This window comes from Salmo salar, chromosome ssa11 (assembly GCF_905237065.1).
Source record: "Salmo salar chromosome ssa11, Ssal_v3.1, whole genome shotgun sequence".
Lineage (NCBI taxonomy): Eukaryota > Metazoa > Chordata > Actinopteri > Salmoniformes > Salmonidae > Salmo > Salmo salar.
The window spans coordinates 89,639,228-89,664,263 of NC_059452.1; the positions used below are offsets into that span (position 1 = coordinate 89,639,228).

General features: G+C 43.3%; 2 protein-coding genes across 3 annotated transcripts; both read right to left on the reverse strand.

The window, feature by feature from the left end:
* Positions 1–425: 425 nt before the first annotated feature.
* On the reverse strand, positions 426–20,506 carry kif4 (kinesin family member 4). Of its 2 annotated transcripts, none has more exons than XM_014129164.2 (30): positions 20,229–20,506; positions 19,774–19,897; positions 19,545–19,659; positions 19,247–19,437; positions 18,915–19,013; positions 18,653–18,819; positions 18,340–18,434; positions 18,018–18,140; positions 17,104–17,279; positions 16,939–17,000; positions 14,519–14,651; positions 14,267–14,325; positions 13,871–13,976; positions 13,441–13,563; positions 13,064–13,237; positions 12,782–12,885; positions 12,423–12,567; positions 12,069–12,179; positions 11,841–11,924; positions 11,045–11,158; positions 10,553–10,708; positions 8,264–8,361; positions 4,728–4,857; positions 4,222–4,506; positions 3,893–3,970; positions 1,808–1,909; positions 1,486–1,653; positions 1,220–1,345; positions 969–1,088; positions 426–746 (listed from the first exon to the last, which is right to left on the reverse strand). In XM_014129164.2, exons 2-30 carry the CDS (start codon positions 19,894–19,896, stop codon positions 594–596), a joined length of 3,720 nt encoding a protein of 1,239 aa, XP_013984639.1. In that variant the 5' UTR covers position 19,897; positions 20,229–20,506; the 3' UTR covers positions 426–593. The 2 variants fall into 2 exon arrangements, with proteins under 2 accessions (XP_013984639.1, XP_045545985.1); XM_045690029.1 differs by having other exon boundaries at positions 19,774–19,953; positions 20,229–20,491.
* Positions 20,507–20,623: 117 nt separating this feature from the next.
* LOC106563509 (28S ribosomal protein S12, mitochondrial) lies at positions 20,624–22,168 on the reverse strand. Its single transcript, XM_014129163.2, has 3 exons — positions 22,026–22,168; positions 21,848–21,898; positions 20,624–21,310 (listed from the first exon to the last, which is right to left on the reverse strand). Exons 2-3 carry the CDS (start codon positions 21,894–21,896, stop codon positions 20,925–20,927), a joined length of 435 nt encoding a protein of 144 aa, XP_013984638.1. The 5' UTR covers positions 21,897–21,898; positions 22,026–22,168; the 3' UTR covers positions 20,624–20,924.
* Positions 22,169–25,036: the final 2,868 nt, after the last annotated feature.

Genomic DNA, 25,036 nt, shown 5'->3' on the forward strand with positions numbered 1-25,036 from the left:
TGGGAGCGAAGTGTAAACACTGCAATAGTCTTCAATGGGAATGCTAAGAACAACGTTGCAAAGCTGGGTGATCATTTGATTTGTCAGAGGTTTTTTGTTAGATAACTGCAAGTTAAGAATGTTTGATTTATTAACTATGGAACAAAAACAATTTTCCACAGAAAATAAAAATCATGAATTATTAATTTATGATAACAAAAAATGTGTATTAAAAATGATCCATTTCTATTGATAGAAAATCAGTTACATACAACTATTAAACGTTTATATGTCAAGTGACAAATAATTCCCTAGTATGATTGTCTAATTAAAAATAGTCTCGTTAAATGTATTTTAGCCCTCATAATTAGGCCATTTACGGCAGTTCACAGTAAGTGAATTTCTGTGCCCTCTAAGATTTAGACCGATAAAAGAGTGATGTCTCATTTAGAATCAATTGCTACACTTTATTACAAGGAACATAAAAGAGGACATTTAAAAGACATTGAAAAATGACCAACAAAACACTGAAAAAACAAACAGATAAAAGGACTATCCTATAGCAGAGGCTAAGATCTTGCATGTCTTGTCTATACTAGCATGCCTTGCCCACCTTAAGACTCTTCCCTGATGGGCGTACATCCAGAGAAAAAGCTGTTCTGGAAGCTAGTAAGGACTCGTTTTTTCTTCTTCAAGAAGCTGGCCGTGTTCCTCTCTTCATCCTCCTCATCTTCCTCTTCCTCGACAGAGACACTCTTCCTCACAAGCTATAAGAACACAGCAAGGAAGATCGTCTTTTCAGCACAATAAGGACATGATCTGAAAACCCCAATACGCACCTAAGATGCAGCTTTGTGCAAAAGAATACCACCACAAAAGATTCAACCATAACACTACCAAAGGCATAATTAAGCTTAAACAGTGATGTGTGATGAGTCTGTTACGGGTATGTCACCGCCCTGATGTGTTATTGGTATAGAGGAGCCTACCTTGGTGGGAGTGACACAGGGTGGTTTAAAGAACGTGGCGTCCCCAGGGCTAATGGCCGTGGGGTCTTGAGGAATAGAAACTAAATCTTTGGACCCATCGTCGGTGACCTCGCTGGAGTCCTGATTTTAGGAAGAGAGGAAAATGATTAAGAAAAATAAAATGCACAAACAATGAAATATTCTCCCACTAGTGAATGTAGGGAGCCTATGGTATACAGATATCTGACAACAGATGGACAATTTTAACTTACTATACTGGACGCCTGGTTATCCATGTTGCGACACTTCTCATGGTCACACTGGCAGTTCTCCCCACAGCTCATCTTTCCCTTACGGCACCGGCACAGCTTGTTGCCACAGCGACCCTTACAGGCACACTGAAGGAAGAGGAATACAGATGTGAAAACTCACTTAACATTACAAATACATAAGAATAGTGATCTGATGATCTCTAAACAACTAACAGTGTTGCCCCGGTCTCACTAAATGATTTCCTATACATCACGTCTGTTCTCACCCCTGTAGCCTTGGGTTTTTTGACATTGGAGCTCTTTCTGTTCCGGCCGCTCTCATTCTTCTCAGGGCACCACTCAACCTCCTCTGACTCTGAGGGAGACTCTAGCTCCTCCATGTCAATGGCCATCTTCAGGGGAGCCCTGGCTGTAGTGAAACGCCGGCCTTTAGGCTGCAGGAGGTAAAGAACACCAGCCGTGAGATGGTGCAATCTCTTAGCACTGGTCTAAGTCAGGGTCATCTTCCCCTAGGTTCGAACGGGGGACATTTCCACTCTAACAGTTGGATATCAAACAGACTGGTGAGGAAGCGTGCCAGTGGCTTACCTTACGCGGGATGTACTCAAAGGAGTCATCTGGGGACTGAGTGGATGATGGCAGTAGGTTGTTGATCTTTTTCCCACTGGCCAACTGGAGCAGTGTTAGTTTCTGAAAACAGAGCAAAAGTTGCTTGACATGGACAGTTTCAACAAATAGTAGACAAATGTTTAGAATTGTAATAACCTGTGCTTTTAGCACCTAGGGTGTGAGAAAAGCACTTTACAAATTACATGAATTAATATTAGGTTACATGTAGATTAGGTTTTGGCGATATATCGTTTATACCGTTGGTGTTTTGAAATACCGACGGTATCATTTTAAATACCTTACATTATTTAAAGAAAATAAACATTTGGGGTTGGGGGCACCCACGCTTTGCGGGGGCTGCCTGCTACGCCACTGCTTATAAGTACACTCACGAGCCAGTTCATTACGTACACCCATCTAGTACCAGGTTCAACTCCCCCCCTTTGCCTCCAGAACTACCTGAATTCTTCGGGCCATGTGTTCTACAGGTTGGAAACGTTACACATGGATGTTGGTCCATGCTGATGCAATGGCATCACGCAGTTACTGCAGATTGGGCTCCCAAGTGGCGCAGCAGTCTAAGGCACTGCATCTCAGTGCTAGAGGCATCACTATAGACCCTGGTTTGATTCCAGGCTGTATCACAACCGCCGGTGAATAGGAGTCCCATAGGGTGGCGCACAATTGGCCCAGCGTTGTCCGGGTTTGGTCGGGGTAGGCCATCATTGCAAATAAGAATTTGTTCTTAACTGAATTACCTAGTCAAATAATAAAATTAAAAGATTGGACGCCAGTACACCAGCCTGTACTGTTTACATTAGGCAGGATAGGTCCATGGGCTCATGCTGCTTACGCCAAATCCTGACTATACCATTCGCATGACGCAAAACAAACTGGGGTTTTTCTGACCAGGCAAAGATTTTCCACTCCTAAATTGTCCAGTGTTGGTGATCGCCTGCCCACTGTAGCTGCTTCTTCTTGTTGTTTTTAGCTGATAGGAGTGGAACCTGGTGTGGTCGTCTGCTGCAATAGCCCATCCGTGACCAGGATAGACAAGCTGTGCGTTCCAAGATGCCGTTCTGCACACCACTGTTATTTGTCTGTTTGTGGCCCGCCTGTTAGCGTGCACGATTCTTGCCATTCTCCTTCGACCGCTCTCGTCAAAGAGCTGTGCCCACAGGACTGCCGCTGACTGGATGGTTTTTGTTTGTCACACCATTCTCGGTAAACCCTAGACACTGTCGTGCTTGAAAAGCCCAGGAAGCCGGTTGTTTCTGAGATGCTGGATCTGGAGCATGGCACCGGCTATCATACCACGCTCACAGTCGCTTAGGTCACCCGTTCTCCACGTTCTAACGAACAGTAACTGCATGTCTCGATGCCTGCATTATATAGCAAACCACAGCCATGTGACTCATCCATTTTCGTGAACGGGATTGTGTACCTAATAAACAAACATGCTCGACTCCACCTTATATAAACTTTAAAAATCGGGTTTGGATCCTTGTATATAATGAAAAGAACAGTAATAGGACAGCACTCCGGTAAACAAAAGTAAATTGACATTAGTATTGCCGCACGAACGTGTCAGGTATGAGCCCTTCCTCAGCGTGCAAGGCAATGGCAATCAATGTCATGACAACAAGACTTCACAGGTGGGCATAATTTTAAATTCAGTCAGTATAGGCCCAATTAAGAGATCCCAGCAGAGGGAGCTGTGGGGGAAACATGAAAAGCAAATAAAGATGGACGCACAATACAAATACCTAATATCTGGCCTGTGAGTGTTTAAGTTAAGTATAACTATAAGAAATCTGAGATGTGAAATAAATGATATCCAGCTCAGGGCTACAGCAATGCATTTGGTTTGCTAACTGGATCAAGATCCCTATTGCCTAAATTGTTTTGTGCGTACTTCTGGTAATACCGTAGACCCCAGTATAGTACAGAAACAGTATGACTGTATGAAAATCTGGATACCACCCAACTCTACTGTAGACCTTTGTTGTTGTACATACTTTAAAGTGTTCTATTGTCCTTGCACATGCTCATCTGGGCATTTACCTGTTTGTATTGTTCATTTTCATCCATCAGCCTCTGGTTTTGCTCATTCAATTCCCGCATCTTTTCAATCTCATCCTCCTGTTGAGACAGGCATTGAATTAGGAGCGGGGTTAGAATACCTATATTCACCCTGATCAGTCTTTGACAGAGTTTTGTCTAAAACACAACACTTTGAGTTGAACTTGAAGTCAAATCAACCTGCTTGGATAATGAGGATTAATAGCAGAAACAAGTCCATAAGCACATAAATAGACCTGACTGTATGACCCTGATGAACATTCCTCCAGAATGTCAGTGTGCACAGTAGCTGAGAGGACAGTGTGACAGACCTGGAACTTGAGGCGCTGCAGAAGCTCCCGCTCTCTTTTTGAAGTCTCCTCCTCCTGTTTTTTCTCCACTGACTTGCTCTCCTTGCTCTGCAGCTGACCCAGGAGGTACAGGACCTTGTCCTGGTGCATCTGCTCCAGCTCCACCAGGTGGTGCTGGTGCTCCATGTCCATGGTAGACATCAGTTTCCTCTCGTCACACAGTGTCTTCTGCAGGTCCAGCACGTTGCTTTTCTCCTGCTTTAGCTCGCTCTCCAGCGTAGAACTGGTCGTTTTGGCAGACACCAACTGCGGAGGCGGTGATATTAATTGTAAGTTGCTCTGGATAAGAGCATATGCTAAAAGAACAAATGTCAAATGACATTTTGGGTTGCCATGTATTTTGTCAATAAACATTAGCTTACAAGGTAGGCTAATAGGCAGAGAATGACATTCTTTTCAAGACAATGACATTTTTTTAGACTAATAAGCTTGTAGTTCAACAATACGCAAATAAGCTCATGTCTTACCTCTGACATGAGGACCTTGAGGGCACACTTGGCCTCCACCATAGTAGTGATGTTGTCCCAGCGTTGCTTCAAGCGCCCCTCATTGTCTGCATCCAGAACCTTCTGTTGTAGGTCAGCTATCTGGGCACTCCTAGGAGGAAAACCATGGAACATTACATGTGAATGTTTGTCTATAAAAATACACATGAATGAGCTGGCGGGATTTTCCACGCACCGACAGAACAGAGACGCTGCGTCTGGTAAGACGAGGGGTGGGGGTGTGTGTCTATTTGTCAATAACAGCTGGTGTGCGATGTCTAATATTAAAGAAGTCTCGAGGTATTGCTCGCCTGAGGTAGAGTACATTATGATAAGCTGTAGACCACACTATCTACCAAGAGAGTTCTCATCTATATTATTTGTAGCCGTCTATTTACCACCACAGACCGATGCTGGCACTAAGACCGCACTCAACCAACTCTATCAGGCCATAAACAAAGAAGAAAATGCTCATCCAGAAGCAGCGCTCCTAGTGGCCGGGGACTTTAATGGGCAAACTTAAATCCATTTTACCTAACTTCTACCAGCATATGCAACCACAAAATATATATTTTTTTAAAACAATTTTTTTTTTTTTTTTTTTAAACAACTCTAAACCACCTTTACCCCACACAGAGATGCATACAAAGCTCTCCCCCGCCCTCCATTTGGCAAATCTGACCATAATTCTATCATCCCGATTCCTGCTTACAAGCAAAAACTAAATAAGGAAGTGCCAGTGATCAGATGACGCGGATGCTACAGGACTGTTTTGCTAGCACAGACTGGAATATGTTCCGGGATTCATCCAATGGCATTGAGGAGTATACCACCTCCGTCATCCGCTTCATCAATAACTGCATCGACAACATCGTCCTCACAGTGACCGTACGTACATATCCCAACCAGAAACCATGGATTACAGGCAACATCTGCATCGAGCTAAAGGCCAGAGCTGCGGATTTCAAGGAGCGGGACACTAATCTGGATGCTTACAAGAAATCCCGCAATGCCCTCGGACGAACCATCAAAACAGGCAAAGCGTCAATACAGGATTAAGATGGATTCAAACTACACCGGCTCTGACGCTCGTCGGATGTGGCAGGGCTTGAAAACTATTACAGATTACAAAGGGAAACCCGGACGTGAGCTGCCCAGTGACGCAAGCCCACCAGACGAGCTAAATGCCTTTAATGCTCACTTCGAGGCAAGCAACACTGAAGCATGCATCAGAGCACCAGCTGTTATGGATGACTGTGTGATAACGCTCTCGGCAGCCGATGTGAGTAAGACCTTTAAACAGGTCAACATTCACAAAGCCACAGGGCCAGACGGATTACCAGGACATGTAATCAAAGCATGCATGGACCAACTGGCAAGTGTCTTCACTGACATTTTCAACCTCTCCCTGACCGAGTATGTAATACCTACATGTTTCAAGCAGACCACCATTGTCCCTGTGCCCAAGGAAGCGAAGGTAACCTGCCTAAATGATTACCGCCCCGTGAAAGGCTAGTCATGGCTCACATCAACAGCATCCTCCTGGATACCCTACACCCACTCCAATTCCCATACCGCCCAAACAGATCCACAGATGACGTAATCTCAATCGCACTTCACACTGCCCTTTCCCACCTGGACAAAAGGAACACCTATGTGAGAATGCTGTTCATTGACTACAGCTCAGCGTTCAACTCCATAGTGCCCACGAAGCTCATCACTAAGCTAAGGACCCTGGGACTAAATACCTCCCTCTGCAACAGGATCCTGGACTTCCTGACGGGCCACCCCCAGGTGGTAAGGGCAGGCAAGAACACGTCTGCCACGCTGATCCTCAACACTGGGGCCCCTCAGGGGTGTGTACTCAGTCCCCTCCTGTACTCCCTGTTCACACACACGACTGCGTGGCCAAACACGATTCCAACACCATTAAATTTGCTGATGATACAACAGTGGTAGGCCTGATCACCGACAAGACAGCCTATAGGGAGGAGGTCAGAGACCTAGCCCTGTGGTGCCAGGACAACAACCTCTCCCTCAATGTGAGCAAGACAAAGGAGCTGATTGGGGACTACAGGAATAGGTGGGCCGAACAGGCCCCCATTAACATCAACGGGGCAGAAGTGGAGCAGGTTGAGAGCTTCAAGTTCCTTGGTGTCCACATCACCAATGAACTATCATGGTCCAAACACACCAAGACAGTCACGAAGAGGGCACGACAACACCTTTACCTCCTCAGGAGACTGAAAATATTTGGCATGGGTTCCCAGATCCTCAAAATGTTCTACAGCTGCGCCATCGAGAGCATCCTAACTGGTTGCATCACTGCCTGGTACGGCAACTGCTCGGCCTCCGACCGCAAGTCACTACAAAGGGTAGTGCGTACGGCCCAGTACATCACTGGGGAAAAGCTTCCTGCCATCCAGGACCTATATACTAGGCGGTGTGACAGGAAGGCCCAAAAAAAATGGTCAAAGACTCAAGTCATAGACTGCTCTCTCTGCTACTGCATGGCAAGTGGTACCGGAGCACCAAGTCTAGGTCCAAAAGGCTCCTTAACAGCTTCTACCCCCAAGCCATAAGACTGCTGAACAATTATTTACATTGACCCCCCTTTGTTGTTACTCGCTGTTTATTATCTTTGCATAGTCACTTCACCCTTACCTACATGTACAAATTACCTCGACTAACCTGTACCCCCGCACATTGACTCGGTACCAGTACCCCCTGTAAAAAGCCTCGTAATTGTTATTTTATTGTGTAACTTAGCTTTTTTTTTTAGAACTCTTCTTAAAACTGCACTGATGGATAAGGGCTTTATAAGTAACCATTTCACAGTAGGGTCTACACAAATAAAGTTTGATTTTCCTGCCCAAATTTAAATACTTTCTCACATATCATTACTCTGTTCTAAAGGACTTGCGTTTGGCAGCCGTCACAATATCCTATCAACAGGAATTAAGGAAAGAACAGATGGGGAAGGCGTATGCTTTGGAAGGTGTGAAAAGCTTTGGAGCAAAGCCTCACTATGACAACATTTCTCCAGGAAAGCCAAGGGGAGGTAGGCCAGGAATTCACAATGACAGTGCAAAAATGCATAGCAATGCAATGCAACTGAAAGACAAATTATGTGGATGCCTTTCACGTCAGTAGAGTCATGTAATAAAATCAAAACGCATTAGCAGTAAGGTGAGGTCAATGTTTAGTGTTTGGATAGAAGGAATCCCTCAACTGCAGGAAGTAATATAGGTCAATGCTTAGGTTAAAAGGAATCCCTCAGCTGCAGGAAGTAATATAGGTCAACGTTTAGGTTAGAAGGAATCCCTCAGCTGCGGGAAGTAATATAGGTCAATTTTTAGGTTAGAAGGAATCCCTCAGCTGCAGGAAGTAATATAGGTCAACGTTTAGGTTAGAAGGAATCCCTCAGCTGCGGGAAGTAATATAGGTCAATGTTTAAGTTAGAAGGAATCCCTCAGCTGCAGGAGGTAATAAGTACGTTTTGTACTAGTCAGACTCACCTGAGGTTTATCTCTGTCCCCAGATTGTCCACCTGTTTGCTGAGAGACACCTCCAGCTCTCCCTGGCTCTCCAGCTCTGAGATGATGAGGGTCCGACGCTGTGGGAGTAGAGCAAGAGAGAAAGGGGAGAGAAAACACAGTAAAAACTGTTAAAAGGGGAATGGAAACACTTCAGGAAGTAAAGCTAAGCAAAGAGATGTATTCTGTCCTCTAATACTAAACAATATGCATTTAACATCTCTATTTTTAGGGTTTTGATATTGAATGTTTATTAGGAGGTATGGGTAGCGGCATCTTGAATTGCTATAGAAACAACTGACGCCAATGCGTCATTGGCAGGATTGAGCAAATTGTGAGTTTCGGCAGGGGACTGAAAGTGAATGCTTCCACCGCGAGGCGCCTTGCCTCCACTGGACCTGAAAGGGTTCTCATAACTTTGACAGCTTTGTCACTGAGATAAGGACAACAACATTAAGGTAAGAAACTGTATTCAATTTGTTTTTATGTTGGTAATTATAGTATTTTTTCAGATTGTCTTTTTATCAGTCAGTCAAAACGAGGAAAGGTAGCGAGCTAGCCATCTACTTGACTATGCACTTCTCTTGTCTTTTTTACATTAAATGTTGTCTTTGATAACTGTACAAAATCAAATGCTCATACTATCAGTTTGAAGAGCATTTGTCATTGGTATAGCTAAGAGCTAAAATGAACTGGCTAGAGCCTGATTCTACAGTAGCTGATAGCCAGCCACCCACAAGAGGGCTGCAGCAGGATTGATATTTTACCAGTCAAAAAGTATGATACCCATATAATCATTAGTTAGCTAGATATTTCATTAGGTATCTGTTTATCTATGACTCCTAAAAATAATTAGGCTGGTAGTCAGCTCAGGCTGGTAGCTTGGTAACAAGCCTAAATCATCCTGTTCTAACTGCTAATGACTTATTATTGTTATGTACTATTAGACCTTTACATACTTTATATTAGCTCCCTCCCCCTCTAGCTTAGACCTTCATGAGGAGGACCACCCTGTAGACATGTCACCTGTGCACCAGGAAGTCAATAGAAGCTGTCCCAACAGTGTCAATGGCAGACAGGACAACATGCTGCGGAGGCTGCAGACAGGGCTGAGGGACAGTCACACCCTCACAGCCTAGTTGAACCTAGGTGAACTTCAATGTACTGCAGGACTACTCTAGAAATTGTTGGCTTTGTTAGAGGAAAGATAGGAGGAAATGGCATGGTTTGTTTGTGTTGCACCAGAATGCAAGGGCAAGCAGTTATGCATCGCAGGGGACCAATTATTTTTGTGATGAAATTATTTTATTAAATGTGACTCATTGCAGACATAGGCACTAGTAAACATACTCCTAATCTTCACCCAGTAGCTCAGCTGGTAACTAGTCATTTCACCTCACCTGTATGCTTTTAAATTTGTTCCCATTTTGACTCTTCGAGGGGGGTTAAAATGTATGCCTTAATCCTTCTTGTAATTCCAATTTGAGATGTAACTTGATTTTGTTTTCAGGTTTGAATGAGATGTATTCCCCTCAATAAAGGTACTTAAATAATGTTCTTGACTTATTAATATTACCTTGGTGTCTTTCCTTATCATATGTAAAATCAAATGCACTTGTAATGTTTTGGTGGAGATATGTAGTTAATATACAATCCAGATAGGTTTCTGATAACGGAACATTCCTTAGAATTCTAGAAAAATGCCACATTCACTAAAACAGCTGTAACTCATTCACAATAAAAGGTATTACTATTCTGATTTTAGATTTTCAATCCTTGTAAAATAAGGAAGACTTAACATGCTCAGTTTTTCCTCCATCGTCATTAGGAAGTTATGTAAATAGCATATGTTTAGGGGACAAAAGCCTAGATTTTCCACAGGTATTTATTCTTGACTGATTACCATTTGATTCATGTGGTGCTATTATATGTCATATCATTTGAAATGGCTGTTTCTCAGCTTTTAAACTATGTATCATGTTTTCATATATGGTTAGACATTAGCTAAATTTGCTCATTAATGCACGCAGAGTTCATGGTCTTTGAGACAGTTTTTGGAAATCCTGCCAGTGATGCAACAATGCCAATCTGGCAATTTAGTTAGCTGGTGTTCTAAAGCCTAGTGTTTCCATTCCCCTTGAACTAACTCCTGTAGAAAAACAGAGAAGCATCATTTCCTCATATAGCCTAGCAGTGGAAATTTCCACTGACACCTCATTTAGTAAAAGCTCAGATTGTCATTGATCTTTTTAAGACAAGGACTCCACTTACCCTGACTTTGGCAGCAGGCCGCTCCCCGGCCTCCATCTGTTGTTTGAGTTGGGAGATCTCCTCTGCCAGGATCTTCCTGTCCTCCAGCAGGTCCTGCAGGTGGCGCCGCGCCTCCCCTGTGCTCACCATCACCTCCACCTCGTTCAGGAGCCAGGTCTGCCCACACATTCAGGTAACAGCATACATTACTCAGTCATTCATACACAGTGACAGTACTAGGGTTGCAAAATTACACAACCTTTCAATAAATTCCCTGGTTTCCCTCCGTATTCCACAAATCATAAAACCAGGATTTTTGAAAAACATGGAATTTATTGAAATTTCACAACCCTAGGCAGCACATTTAAACCACACACAATCACTTAGACCACAGCATGCACATAACACATTATGGCAATCAGTTCCTTTCTTGCAAACCAGGACCCCCTAAAAATCGCTGATCAATTAATTCACAGTACACAAACAGAACCAAACAAATATAGTTGACCAGACCTTCACTCTCCCAGCTGCTCCCTCCATCCCTCTGTAATGGATATCCTTCCGTTTCTCTGCCACCTCACTCCTCTTCTGCAGGGCATCCTTCAGACGCTTATTGGCTGCTGCGGCCTGAAGGAGAACACCTGTAGAGTTAGAACTACCGCTCACCACAGTTCCAGCTAACAACAATTAAAGAATTGACACAAAACATGTTTTCCTGGTCGATTAGGCCCAGTGGTGGAAAAAGTATCCAATTGTCATACTTGAGTAAAAGATACCTTAATAGAAAGTCACCCAGTAAAATCCTACTTGAGTAAAAGTATTTGGTTTTAAATATACTTAAGTATCAAAAGTAAATGTAATTGCTAAAACATACTTAAGTATCGAAAGTAAAAGTATAAATCATTTCAAATTCCTTATATAAAGCAAACCAGACAGCACCATTCTTGTTTTTTTTTTTAATTTACAGATAGCCAGGGGCATGCTCCAACACTCAGACATCATTTACAAACAAAGCATTTGTGTTTATTGAGTCTGCCAGATCAGAGGCAGTAGATGACCAGGCATGTTCTCTTGATAAGTGCGTGAATTAGACCATTTTCCTGTCCTGCTAAGCATTCAAAATGTAATGAGTACATTTTGGTGTCAGGGAAAATGCATGGAGTAAAAAGTAACATTTTATTTAGGAATGTAATGAAGTAAAAATAAAAAAGTGGTCAAAAATATAAATAGTAAAGTACAGATACCCCAAAAAACTACTTAAGTAGTACTTTCAAGAATTTTTACACCACTGAATAGACCCAGGCCTCACCTCCTCAGTTTTACGACGCAGGACATTAGCCTGCTTCTGGAAGTCACTCTCAAGCTTTACCATCTGAAACTGACGTTTACGGTCCTGAGAGAGGTGAGAAATGTATTGTTATTGAAAAATACTAAATCAATCATCTAAACCACATGGAAATGAAAGTGGTGAACAGTGTGCCTTATCTATGGACTGGTGAGTCCACCACAGAGTCGCTCCCACACATCACACACACACCTTCTCCTTGAGCTGAAGCACCTCCTTGTCCTTCTTGTTCTTCCACACTCTGAACTTCTCAGAGTCCTCCTTCATCTGCCTCATCAGCTGTACACGCTGACTCTTCATAGCCTACAGGGAAAGAGAGCAGACAATCAGAGAAGCCATCAACAACCTCGTCTTAGAGTACCATCATTAGATCACATTCAACCATTTCATTTCAAAAGCCCACTGACTGATCAGATCCAGACTGAAAGCCTCTCATTGTCCTGAAAAACAGTGCCCATTAGTTCAGAGTAACTGGTATATCCACAGCTCACAGTATCCCCGCGGTGTCATGACAGTGACACACCAGAGGCAAGCACCCGGTCATACCTGGATCTCATGGTTGAGCTTGGCCACGCTGCGAACAGAGGACTCTTTGACCTTGAGGAGTTTGGACTGCTCCTGGAGCTTCTTCTTCATGTCTGTGATCTGAGCCTCCAGCTCTTGCAGACGCTTCCTCCGTTGCTCACTCAGCCTGGAGAAAGATGGAGAGAGAGAGAGGGAGAAAGACAGAAGGAAATGAGATTGATGATTCCATTCTACTGCAGAGAAATGCTTATACTAAACGTAAAGTTCTGTTACACACCAAGCTCGTGGCTATCAAAGAGGGAAACTCGTGACAGATAACTATCATATGAATTGACTACACACCCTGAACATAAAGACGCTATTGAAATACTTAGTCTTACTTAGCCTGATTGACATCCTTCTTGGCAGACTGGAGAGCCTGGATGAGGTCCTCCTTTTCCTTCTGCAGAGAGCCCACTGATGTCTGCAGGCTCTTGATGTTATTCTAGAGGGGAACCGTTAATGAGGAGTTTAGATTAAAAAGCTGCTCCAACAGTTCAGTTTGAAACCTTCCCAGTGGATAAGAATCAAAGTGCTGTGCTGGTGTTGCCCTCCCGTTTCAGCCCTCTGAACCTCCTTAACAGCCACCCATATTTTCTCTCCAGTCTCATCTCCAGCCCTACCTGGTGTTCCGTCTGCATAGGCTCCAGGTGGCTGTCGTTCTGGCACATCTTCCTGACAAACTCCTCCTTCAGAGCCAGAACGTTGTTGAGCTCAATCAACTCCTTGGACATCTGGGCCTGACGCAGGGCATGCTGGGTAGTGAAGGCCTCTGAAGAGTTCTTGTCAGCAGCAGCCTGTGAAGAGATGTATGCTTGTTTGTATGGTAACAAAAACACACCTGTTGTACAAAAGGTAAAAACACACAACAATTCTATAGAATCGGTGAAAATACAATAATCCCAAAACACCTGCACAGAATCAGATACATGTCAGGAAGAGTAAATCTGCAGCAGAAGCATTCTGCATTAGAGGAGTGGTTCTAGATGACCAGACTTACTGAAGGAGAGCCATCAGTTGGGGTCCCGCTGCCACTCCCTGGCCCATCAGAGCTCTCCTCTCCTTCAGCCCCACAGTCTGCAGCCAACGCCTCAATGGATGCAGCAAGGCCAGCACTCTCATCCTGGAGGAAAAGAGCAGACATTATTACCCAGACAGGATGCAGACCAGCTTCTTATGGGGAAGGGAACTAAAATATCCAGCCATTCAAACATTGACACATGCAATGTGTACAATGACACAGAATAAATCAAGTGTCCTTTATCCTTATGACTAGCATGATCAATAAGGTTATGACATTGCACAGAAACAGCTTAGCTACTATGAAATTCAGGGGGAAAATGCTTTGCTTGCTGAACACAGAGGACTGAATGGAGTCTGTAATGAATCAGTAGATCCAGCCTTGTGAGCGCTCCCTCGTCTGGCCGTACCTGGAGCTGCAGGATGACGTGCTGCAGATTCTGGATCACTTCCACATTCTCCTTCAGCTCCTGGTCCTCCAGAGTCTCCATCACCCTCTGCAGGTCCACCTTACACCTAAATGATAAGCCTTGTGTTTTAACACAAATCATTATGGTGCCAATTACCTAATCAGACAATGGGCACAGCACATGAAATTTAAATGTTTACAGCGTAGTCCTTAGAGTCTCCTATCCACAGCGACGTACAGTTTGTGCGTTCATCTTAAGATAGCTAGGTGGGACAACCACATATCACAGTCATAGTAAGGAAACTTTTCCTCAAAAAAGTAGCCATCAGAAAAGTCAGAGCTCGTAGGGGGGGGATCAAGTGCGAGTGTTAGTTCACAAAAACACGCTCAGACTTACGCTGCATGCTGCCTCAACTCTTCCAGTTTGCTTTGCAGCTTCTCATTTGCTTGATCTGTCTGTGGGTGGGGTGACAAAAAGGATGGCACACGTGACGAACATGGTAATAACTCCAAATATCTTTCCAAAGATGAATAACTAAAAAGGAAAATGATATGTTTAAGGATGGTCAGTGAGCGTTGCTATGTGATGTTGGCATGGCCTGCAGTATGACAGAGCCAGTCCTAGACTAGTGCAGGCCCTCATCCTCACCATGATGATCCTCTCAAGCATCAGGGCAGTCTGGCCAGCTGCCTCGCTCAGCGCGCGGCTCAGCTTGTTATTCTCATCCTGTAGGGTACGGGTCCGCTCCAGGATCTTAGACACGTTCTCCGCTGGCTCAGACCTTTTCAGAGAACAAATGTTCCCAGTACGGATGTTCAGTCATCATAGGTTGACAGACTCCTTGGCTCAATAGATGGAGAGGACGACATATAGTCTGGTCCAGGATTATTGGCACCATTGATAAGGATGTGCAAAAAGACTATAAAATAATCAAAATACTGAGCTATATTATATACAAAAAACAACAAAGAAACAAGGGGGAAATTATACACTGCTCAAAAAAATAAAGGGAACACTTAAACAACACAATGTAACTCCAAGTCAATCACACTTCTGTGAAATCAAACTGTCCACTTAGGAAGCAACACTGATTGACAATACATTTCACATGCTGTTGTGCAAATGGAATAGACAACAGGTGGAAATTATAGGCAATTAGCAAGACACCCCAAATAAAGGAGTGGTTCTGCAGGTGGGGACCACAGACCACTTCTCAGTTCCTATGCTTCCTGGCTGATGTTTTGGTCACTTTTGAATGCTGGCAGTGCTTTCACTCTAGTGGTAGCATGAGACGGAGTCTACAACCCACACAAGTGGCTCAGGTAGTGCAGCTCATCCAGGATGGCACATCAATGCGAGCTGTGGCAAGAAGGTTTGCTGTGTCTGTCAGCGTAGTGTCCAGAGCATGGAGGCCCTACCAGGAGACAGGCCAGTACATCAGGAGACGTGGAGGAGGCCGTAGGAGGGCAACAACCCAGCACCAGGACCGCTACCTCCGCCTTTGTGCAAGGAGGAGCAGGAGGAACACTGCCAGAGCCCTGCAAAATGACCTCCAGCAGGCCACAAATGTGCATGTGTCTGCTCAAACGGTCAGAAACAGACTCCATGAGGGTGGTATGAGGGCCCGACGTCCACAGGTGGGGGTTGTGCTTACAGCCCAACACCATGCAGGACGTTTGGCATTTGCCAGAGAACACCAAGATTGGCAAATTCGCCACTGGCGCCCTGTGCTCTTCACAGATGAAAGCAGGTTCACAATGAGCACGTGACAGTCTGGAGACGCCGTGGAGAACGTTCTGCTGCCTGCAACATCCTCCAGCGTGACCGGTTTGGCAGTGGGTCAGTCATGGTGTGGGGTGGCATTTCTTTGGGGGGGCCGCACAGCCCTCCATGTGCTCGCCAGAGGTAGCCTGACTGCCATTAGGTACCGAGATGAGATCCTCAGACCCCTTGTGGAGACCATATGCTGGTGCGGTTGGCCCTGGGTTCCTCCTAATGCAAGACAATGCTAGACCTCATGTGGCTGGAGTGTGTCAGCAGTTCCTGCAAGAGGAAGGCATTGATGCTATGGACCGGCCCGCCCGTTCCCCAGACCTGAATCCAATTGAGCACATCTGGGACATCATGTCTCGCTCCATCCACCAACGCCACGTTGCACCACAGACTGTCCAGGAGTTGGCGGATGCTTTAGTCCAGGTCTGGGAGGAGATCCCTCAGGAGACCATCCGCCACCTCATCAGGAGCATGCCCAGGCGTTGTAGGGAGGTCATACAGGCACGTGGAGGCCACACACACTACTGAGCCTCATTTTGACTTGTTTTAAGGACATTACATCAAAGTTGGATCAGCCTGTAGTGTGGTTTTCCACTTTAATTTTGAGTGTGACTCCAAATCCAGACCTCCATGGGTTGATAAATTGGATTTCCATTGATTATTTTTGTGTGATTTTGTTGTCAGCACATTCAACTATGTAAAGAAAAAGTATTTAATAAGATAATTTCTTTCATTCAGATCTAGGATGTGTTGTTTAAGTGTTCCCTGTATTTTTTTTAGCAGTATATTATTTGATAGTAACACAATTACTCTGAAACATTTTGTAAAAGAAAAAAAATAACCAAATATAAAAAAGGGGAAGAAAACACCCGTTTTCCTTGTTATCCTTCGTCTGTGCTTATGGACTGCCCTCTTCAATTCAAACCAGTTTTTAATGGGGTTCAAGTCCAGAGACTGAGATGACCATTGCAAAATGTTTATTTTGTGGTCAATTAACCATTTATTTGTGGAACAAAGTGGTCTCTAATCTCAAAAAACATTTTAGAAAAAGGCTCAGTGTCATTATCCTCCCAAAGGGAGTACTGAAAACAGGGATGCCAATCATTTTCACCCCCATCTTTGTTTGTTTGTATTACTTGTTAAACAAAATATTTTTCTCTGTGCATGCAATATAGCCCAGTATTGTATTATTTATTTATTTTATTTGCTGATCGTTATCAAGGGAGCAAATAACTTTACACCTGACTGCATCTTAGTTGGGGAAATTATCCCAAAATAAATAGCATAGTAATTACCCAGAAAGCACTGGTGCCACACCTCCACGTGCATGCAGAAGCATCACCTGTAACTCCTGGACCTGTGTTCAAAAGAGGAAACGTTCCCATCAAAACAATGGACACTTAAAATCATGTCCACTTCAACACACAAATTGTACGGTCACTCAGTAAGGTGGTCACTACCTGCTGCTTCAGACGTTTCATTTCAGCAGCTCGAGGGTCCACGTTGACGACAGGTTTGTTTTTTATCTTGCGGGCTCTGTCAGCGTAACGCAACGTGTTGATGGTCTCCTCTATGTTGGAGTCTGCAGGGCTGATGCAGGCGATCATCAAGGTGTGGCTGTTACCTCCCAATGAATCTGAAGGAGAGCAGTATTTATTATTTAACCCCCACTTTAAAACATGAAGTCTTTGTATAATATATATACAACCGATTCAGTCTCTAAATCTAAGAAAAACATGCTAGATTTTAATGAATGCTTGTTGTGTTGAATGCCTTAGGGCAGGGATGGACAACGGATGGGGGTGGGGGCCACAAAATCTGAAATCATCATGAGCGGCCGCAGGGGCTCACAGATCTGCGTAACCACATCCACATATGCAGTAAAGCCGGCACTGCTTTGACGTTTGCAGAGAACGACAGGGTGTTGTCGATGGTCACACCAAGGTTCTTTGCACTCTGGGAGTTGGACAAAGTGGAGTTGTCAACCGTGATGTAGGCCAGTTGCCCTTGTCTGCCTAAGGGTATATAACTTGACTGCTCCCTCAGTCATCTCTTGACTGCTCCCTCAGTCATCTCTTGACTGCTCCCTCAGTCATCTCTTGACTGCTCCCTCAGTCATCTCTTGACTGCTCCCTCAGTCATCTCTTGACTGCTCCCTCAGTCATCTCTTGACTGCTCTTTCAGTCATCTGACTACCACAAGGTCTTGTACCACATGACACCATCTTTGTTATGTTAGGCTGCATTGTACTTATAAGCAAATCCTAAATTGATACTGGACCCAGAAAGAGCCTATGGGCGGTAATCCTGGGATTTGGACTGCCCAAACACAGTTAGTGTCAATAACGTCTAGATCCATCCATTTGAGCACTCACCCTGCAGCAGTCTGGTTAGTTTAGAGTCCCTGTAGGGCACAAAGCCGGTGCCTTTCTTGCTCTCGTCACCGAGGGCGCTGATCACGTTGCCCAGGGAGAGCAGGCCTCGGTTGATGCTGATGCCTGGAGCAGACAGGATGAAAGCAGAGAATCAATAAGACTCTGATACTGAACTAAATCAAACATTGAATTTGAACTGGGACTGTCATTTAAAACACGTAGATTGTGCTAATAATTGACCATAACAATACTAAAGTAAACAGATTAATACAGTCAGTGAAAGCTTGTTATATAAAGGATTAGCTTCTGGTAATCAACTCACCTTCCTTCAGACGATCTCCCTCAGCTTTGGTCTTTTTCTGTCTCTCAGAGCCAGCCAGATCCACCAGATGTAGTTTTGACACCACATTGTCAGATCTAAAACACACATTTGGAAACAAAAAGGAAGAACGGAGGACAAATCAACTTGCAGACAAACTTAAATAAAGTGAATTGAATTATCTATATCAAGAGATATTTGTCTATTAACAATATTTATGCTCCGCTCCGTGTATCCGATCCATCCGATCCGAACTGCAACGTTTCCTCGAAGAACATTAGAAGGTGAGATCTATGGGAGAAAGCAAGAGACTGACTTGTCTGTCCCCCTGCGCTGCTCCAGGGTGATGGTGAATATTGCGTGGGAGCGAGACGAGGCAGCATTCATCGCAGTAGAGCCCACAGTGCGGGCTGAGTTCCCCAGCTCCAAGCAGCCTACCATCTCATGGGCAGACATCACCTGTCTCTCAGTCAGGCCCACAATCTAAGATGGGGAGGGAGATGGAGAATGGATTAAAACAAACGGTCCATTTAAACACATTAAGGCAACATGTTCAACGTTACAGACAGTTCACTCACCTTTATGCCCTCTTTGGGGTCCTCCCGAATGTTGATGGTTGATGGTTTATCTTTGGATGCCGATGGACAGAGCAAGTCCAGGATCTCTTCATTGTATATCTATGGCAAATAAAATGTAGACATAATGTTACAGAAAAACACGCACAGGATACTTCCAGAACCAAAGAGATGTATTTCTTCATTAAATCAGTATACTCGCTTTTTTAGCATTTACAACTCCCTGTTTTGATTTTCTGAGAAGAGGAATGGAAAAGATTTTGTCTGCTATTACAATCAAACTATGGCTTTGTGTTATGACAATCAAATAATAAAAATAAGAGGTTCCCACACACCTCCAGATAAGACACTATAAGAGAGATTTCACAATCTGTATGCTTCTCCCTTTCCTGGAAGATCATTCTGACCACCCTGGGGATGACTCCAACGGTGGGCTCATTCTCCTGGGCCGAGGTGTAGGTTCCTCCCATAGAAAAGGTCTTCCCTGAACCAGTCTGTCCATATGCAAGCACGGTAGCGTGATAGCCTTAAAAGATAAGTAGAAACATACAGCTGATTGATCCCATCCCATTTTGTCAGCTTACTGGTTTTATGGGTAACACTGTGTGAAAGTAAAAGGTTTGTCTTCCATACCTTTAAAAAGACCACACAATAATGGTGAAACAGCACTGTTGAAGACTTCCTCTTGTTCAGTTGTAGGATCAAATACATAATCGTATGTGAACGCCTTTTCAGTTCCAACAACCACCTGCAAGAGAAATTAATTATATTAGAAAATTATTTTATTTATGTAGCTAGGTATGAAATCGGATACATAAAACATCAGGATAAGTGCTTTGTCTTTGTGGCATAGATTGCTGACCTGTGGCTCCCCTGGCACGAAAGTGAGACAGGTCTGGCAACCCTCGTTGATTTCTTTAGCAACCAAAGGTCGACACCGCAGGGCAACCCGCACAGGGATCGACTTATCATCCTCCTTTGTCATGCTTCGAAATCAGGTGATTGACAGATCCAAAACAGGAGTGTGTGAAGGTGGCCAATTCTTTAAAGCAATGTTGTCATTGGAAGATTTGCACATAGGAAATGTATTTTGTGAAAGCCATTTTAGCCTCATTGTGATTCTATTCACAACCGACCAAACCCCTCTGATAATAGTACGGACCGCGGCTGTTTGTGTTAGCCAGCACACTTAGCTAGCTACAGTACCTGTCTAGTTAACGTTAACTTGACTATATCATCGGGCTAGCTAACCCCCATGACTCATGCCATACCCATCCAAATACATGTAGTAGATAGCTAAGGAGGACGGTCACTTACCTTTGGGTCTGACAAGACGTTGGTCTTCACCCCTGCAATGAGCTGAACAGTGGCTAGCTAACGTTAGCTAAAATGTGTGTGCCTTTAGCTTGCTAAACGTTTCTAAAAAAAATATAATTCAGACGATAGAATAACAATTGTCAGTTCATAAATCGCATATAACCACACACCAGTTGTCGTAAGAAATCTAAACTGAACGTTTGATTATTGTTATCTCAAAAGAGAATTTCGGTCGGTGCCCGCCACTTTCAAATGTTCTGCCCCGCCTCCACTACGCGTTTTGCGTCGCAGAGTTGCTGTCATTCGCCTGTTTCTCCAGATTGTAGTCTAATCGGGTGGTTTCTCAAATTTCAAAATCATTTTGACAAATACTGTACATAGAATACACTAACATCGCAAATATTAATTTAATTTTAATGAAACAATATAAAATGCAGCAATATCAAGATCTGAAAATAATATAATCGTATTGCTTAACTAATTTGAATCGGGCAAATCCGCTTCGAGCTGACTGCTCCTCTCTGGAAACAGAGGGCCGGTTGCTGAAGTCCACAAAACAAAAAGGGAATTACTGAAACATGGGATAAATCACAAGAGAGAACAAACACTGGATCCAACTCATGTTTAAACTTACACATGTATTACAAACACAACAAAAAACACATTCCCACCCCACCGCCCTCTCCCATGTCCACATTAGTTATTTTTCTTCTTCACAACATGGGCACAGTCATATTTCCCCCTGACCACAGTCAGCTTGACACCTGGCAGGTCCTGTGTCCTGCCCCCCTGCACCAGCACTACGTTGTGCTCCTGGAGGTTGTGTCCCTCCCCAGGAATGAACACCACTGCCTCCTTGCCGTTACTGAGGCGGACTCTGGCACATTTACGGTTGGCCGAGTTTGGCTTCTTGGGTTTCCGGATCATTGTCTTCAGGATTACTGCCTTCAGCTGGGGGCGGCCGAACATGGCACTGACGCTCGGGGGAGGGGGCGATGGCTTTCCACGGCGATGCATCTGATTCAGCGTAGCCATAGTTCTGGAGAGGACAGGTCCGGACCATTGGGAGACAGACTGAGACACTGTATTAGGGTACAAAGAGTGCATAAGAGATCTACTCCAATTTCTAATGTCGAGAGTAAAAACTGTAAACATAACTGGTGTCAACTCTTGTTGATTAAAAACATTGTCCCAGGGATGAGGAATCCCCACAGTCTGATAAATTGGCCTAAATAAGATGCTGAGGGTATTCTCTTCACAAAAGGTGCAGTGAGGGAGCAGGCTTTCACTCCAGCCAATGCAGTACCAAACTTCATTCACCTTAACTTTTAATCATCATCTGCTCTACAATAAATACTTATTTTTAGTGTAATCAACTGAGTTCATGGCTTCAAGCACACTGGCCCTAACAAGGTAAGATAACCCACCCCTGCAGGTCTGAAGTCAAGTGCATAGATAATGACTTTTACTGTCAACCGTCTGTGTGTGTGAGTGTGTAATATGATTATACTACTGTATTATGTGCCATTTAGCAGACGCTTTTACCCAAAGCAACTTTACAGTCATGTGTGCATACATTTTTTTGGTGTGTGTGTAATACAAATGCAGGAAGACATTACCTTGCAGAAATGATGTCAACGCTGGTCTCAGACACCCCAATAAAGCCATGCCTGCAAAAGAGTCAAAGACAGGATTTAGGGGTAACCTGTCTGTGTCATACTGGTAACCTTGCAGCTAACCCTACCATTTACTCTAGTCTAGTCTAAAACCGTGTTCTATATTATTTTCAAATCGTACCTGCTGCTTTTCAGTTCCTGTCCAGGGACAAACCACCCACGTGTGTTTTCAAAGTATATAACAACTTGTAATAGGGAAAATAATTAATGTCACACAAAAATCATAACCACTCTCACCCGTTTGACCTCCGGAAGTATTTGATATATTCTTCCGCATTGAGTGCGACAGCTTCGGTTGCAGGTTTTTGTAAGAGCACTACTGCCACCTACTGGTCGGTTACACGAAAATAACCACAAAACACCATGCACATTATGCTGGCCACGAATAAGAAGTGCTTGTGGATCTGATGTTGATCATTTTCTAAATAAGCCCAAAGGTATCCTTATGTTATAACCCTTGACGTAGACTGGAGCAGGAGGGGTAAGCCAAAGCAGTGTCAAATCAGAGTTGAGGTCAATTCTGTTTAAAAATCCATCCCAAATTGATTATAGTCAAATTGTCCTTGAAATATTGTTAAACTCATGACAGTTGGCTACATTATTTCATTTTCTCTAGGGACTTAAAATCAAGTGGCTTTTCCAATCAGGTGGTATTTTACAGGCAGGTTATGAGTCTAGAAAATATGTTAAATGAAAGATGACAGATCGTGCGTCTCACACCGAGGTAAAAACAGTTTCAGGTTGGATATTGGACTGATATTCGCCTGTAGTTTTCCTTACATCCACCAACAGCAGTTAGGGACCGTCAACATTGTGACAAATCAAAAATGTCAAATTCCAATAGCTATTTAACCATTACTCCTAAAACTTTCAAAACTGGTTCTAGCTAACCTGATGGCATAGACACACATTGCACACATTTATTTTTTGTTGATTTACATCTCGCACTATTTTTTATTATTTATTTACATTTTTGAATATCAATAGCTCATTGGTCATATGACCTGCTGACTCAAACAAGGTTCAGAATGTCCACTGACTACCCTTCTATATTGCACACCCTTTAGTTTGTCCATTTTCATCTCACACGTTTTTACATGAATTTTTCAACATTTAGAATTTCAATAGCTCCTTGGTCATGTGACCTACGGACTTCAAACAAGGTTCAGTATGTCCACTGATTACCCTTCTATATTACACACCCTTTAGTTAGTCCATTTTCATCTCACAAGATTTTACATGAATTTTTCAACATTTAGAATTTCAATAGCTCCTTGGTCATGTGACCTAGTGACTTCAAACAAGGTTCAGAATGTCCACTCAGTGGGCCTACACATTGCACACCCTTTAGTTTGTCCATTTTCATCTCACATGATTTGACATGAATTTTTCAAAATGTCAAATTTCAATAGAAATGGCTGAGGATATACTAAAAATGTCTGGTATGTAATGACATTTAATTCATAGTAAATGTAAATTCTTTATTTTTATGTAGTTGTGTCGGACAGCCATATGTTCAGTTCATGCCTATGATTTCAGAGTTCAACAAAGCCAACAACTGCTTCATGTGTCAGGTTATTTTAGATCTGGGTTGGGCAGGCAGACTGAAGTAAAGACCAACACAAAGGACCAGTTTCAAAACATTTATTTCTAAGGCATGGTTTTCGGTTAAACCATTCAACACATTCAAGTCAAATCGTCAATACACATAATTTCAGTTCTTGGTATCAGTTTCCTTCAGTTCAGTCTTACTTTAAAAACCATGCTATTTAAAACATAAACCCAAACAAAACAAAAGGGGCACAGAAAGTGGTGCAGCCCAGGAGGCAGGTGTCCATTTTCTAATTTCAAGCTCAACACAAGGATCCACCATGCTTCTGTACTGCATTCCACTCCTGTTGGCAGTGGCCGAGAACACAAAAACATGAGGGAATCAAAGTCACATGATCAGATGAATTGTCCAATGGGAATGCTCGCTGAATTAACTGGGGCAATTAGTCACACCTGTGGGCTGTGAAAATACAATTAACCATCACTTAATAAACTACTAAAAACGGATAACTTCTGAACAAAAATGATGTAGTTCCAAGTTAACATTTATAGTTTGATAACAGTGTACATTTCAATATTTTTACCACATAAATGTATCAATTTGACCTCAATTTATATTGTAAGGTGAAACCAAATCATACATGGATGTTGCCGTGAATACTACATCATCGTTCTCCATCAGCCAGTGTGCTTTAATAGGACAAAGTGGAAAGTCACTCTATGTTCTACCATTTGGAATTATAGTGTAGTGTACAATGCACTGCTGAAATACCTGGGTTATATATACCGGTAACAATATACTGTATTTCACTCATAATCTGAATTTACAGGGGGTTTTTGTATCACTTTGGTACTATTTTCACAAGCATGTGGTTTCCGCCTGGTACGGCAACTCCACCGCACGCAACCGCAGAGCTCTCCAGAGGGTGGTGTGGTCTGCCCAACGCATCACCGTGGCACACTGCCTGCCCTCCAGGACACCTACAGCCCCCGATGTCACAGGAAGGCCAAAAAGATCATCAAGGAAATCCAACACCCGAGCCACGGCCTGTTCACCCTGCTATCGTCCAGAAGGCGAGGTCAGTACAGGTGCATCAAAGCTGGGACCGAGAGACTGAAAAACAGCTTCTATCTCAAGGCCATCAGACTGTTGAATAGCCATCACTAGCACATTAGAGGCTGCTGCCCTATATACATAGACTTAAAATCACTGGCCACTTTAATAATGTTTACATATTTTGCATTACTCATCTCATATGTATATACTGTATTCTATTCTACTGTATCTTAGTCTATGCCGCTCTGACATTGCTCGTCCAAATATTTATATGTTCTTAATTCCATTCCTTTACTTTCCCATCACTCATGGGAAAGAAATGATGGAAAAAATGTCAAGTCTTTTTTTTATGGGTAATGCAAGTGTATTGCATAATGTGAAAAAGGTGTAATGTACTGTAATTTACAGTACTGTAGCATACTACAAGGACAATTTTGAAACATGTATTTTTTTCTATTGGTTTAAATGGTTGTTAAAACAATTAGATATCATACAATGGGTGGCAGGTAGCCTAGCAGTTAAGA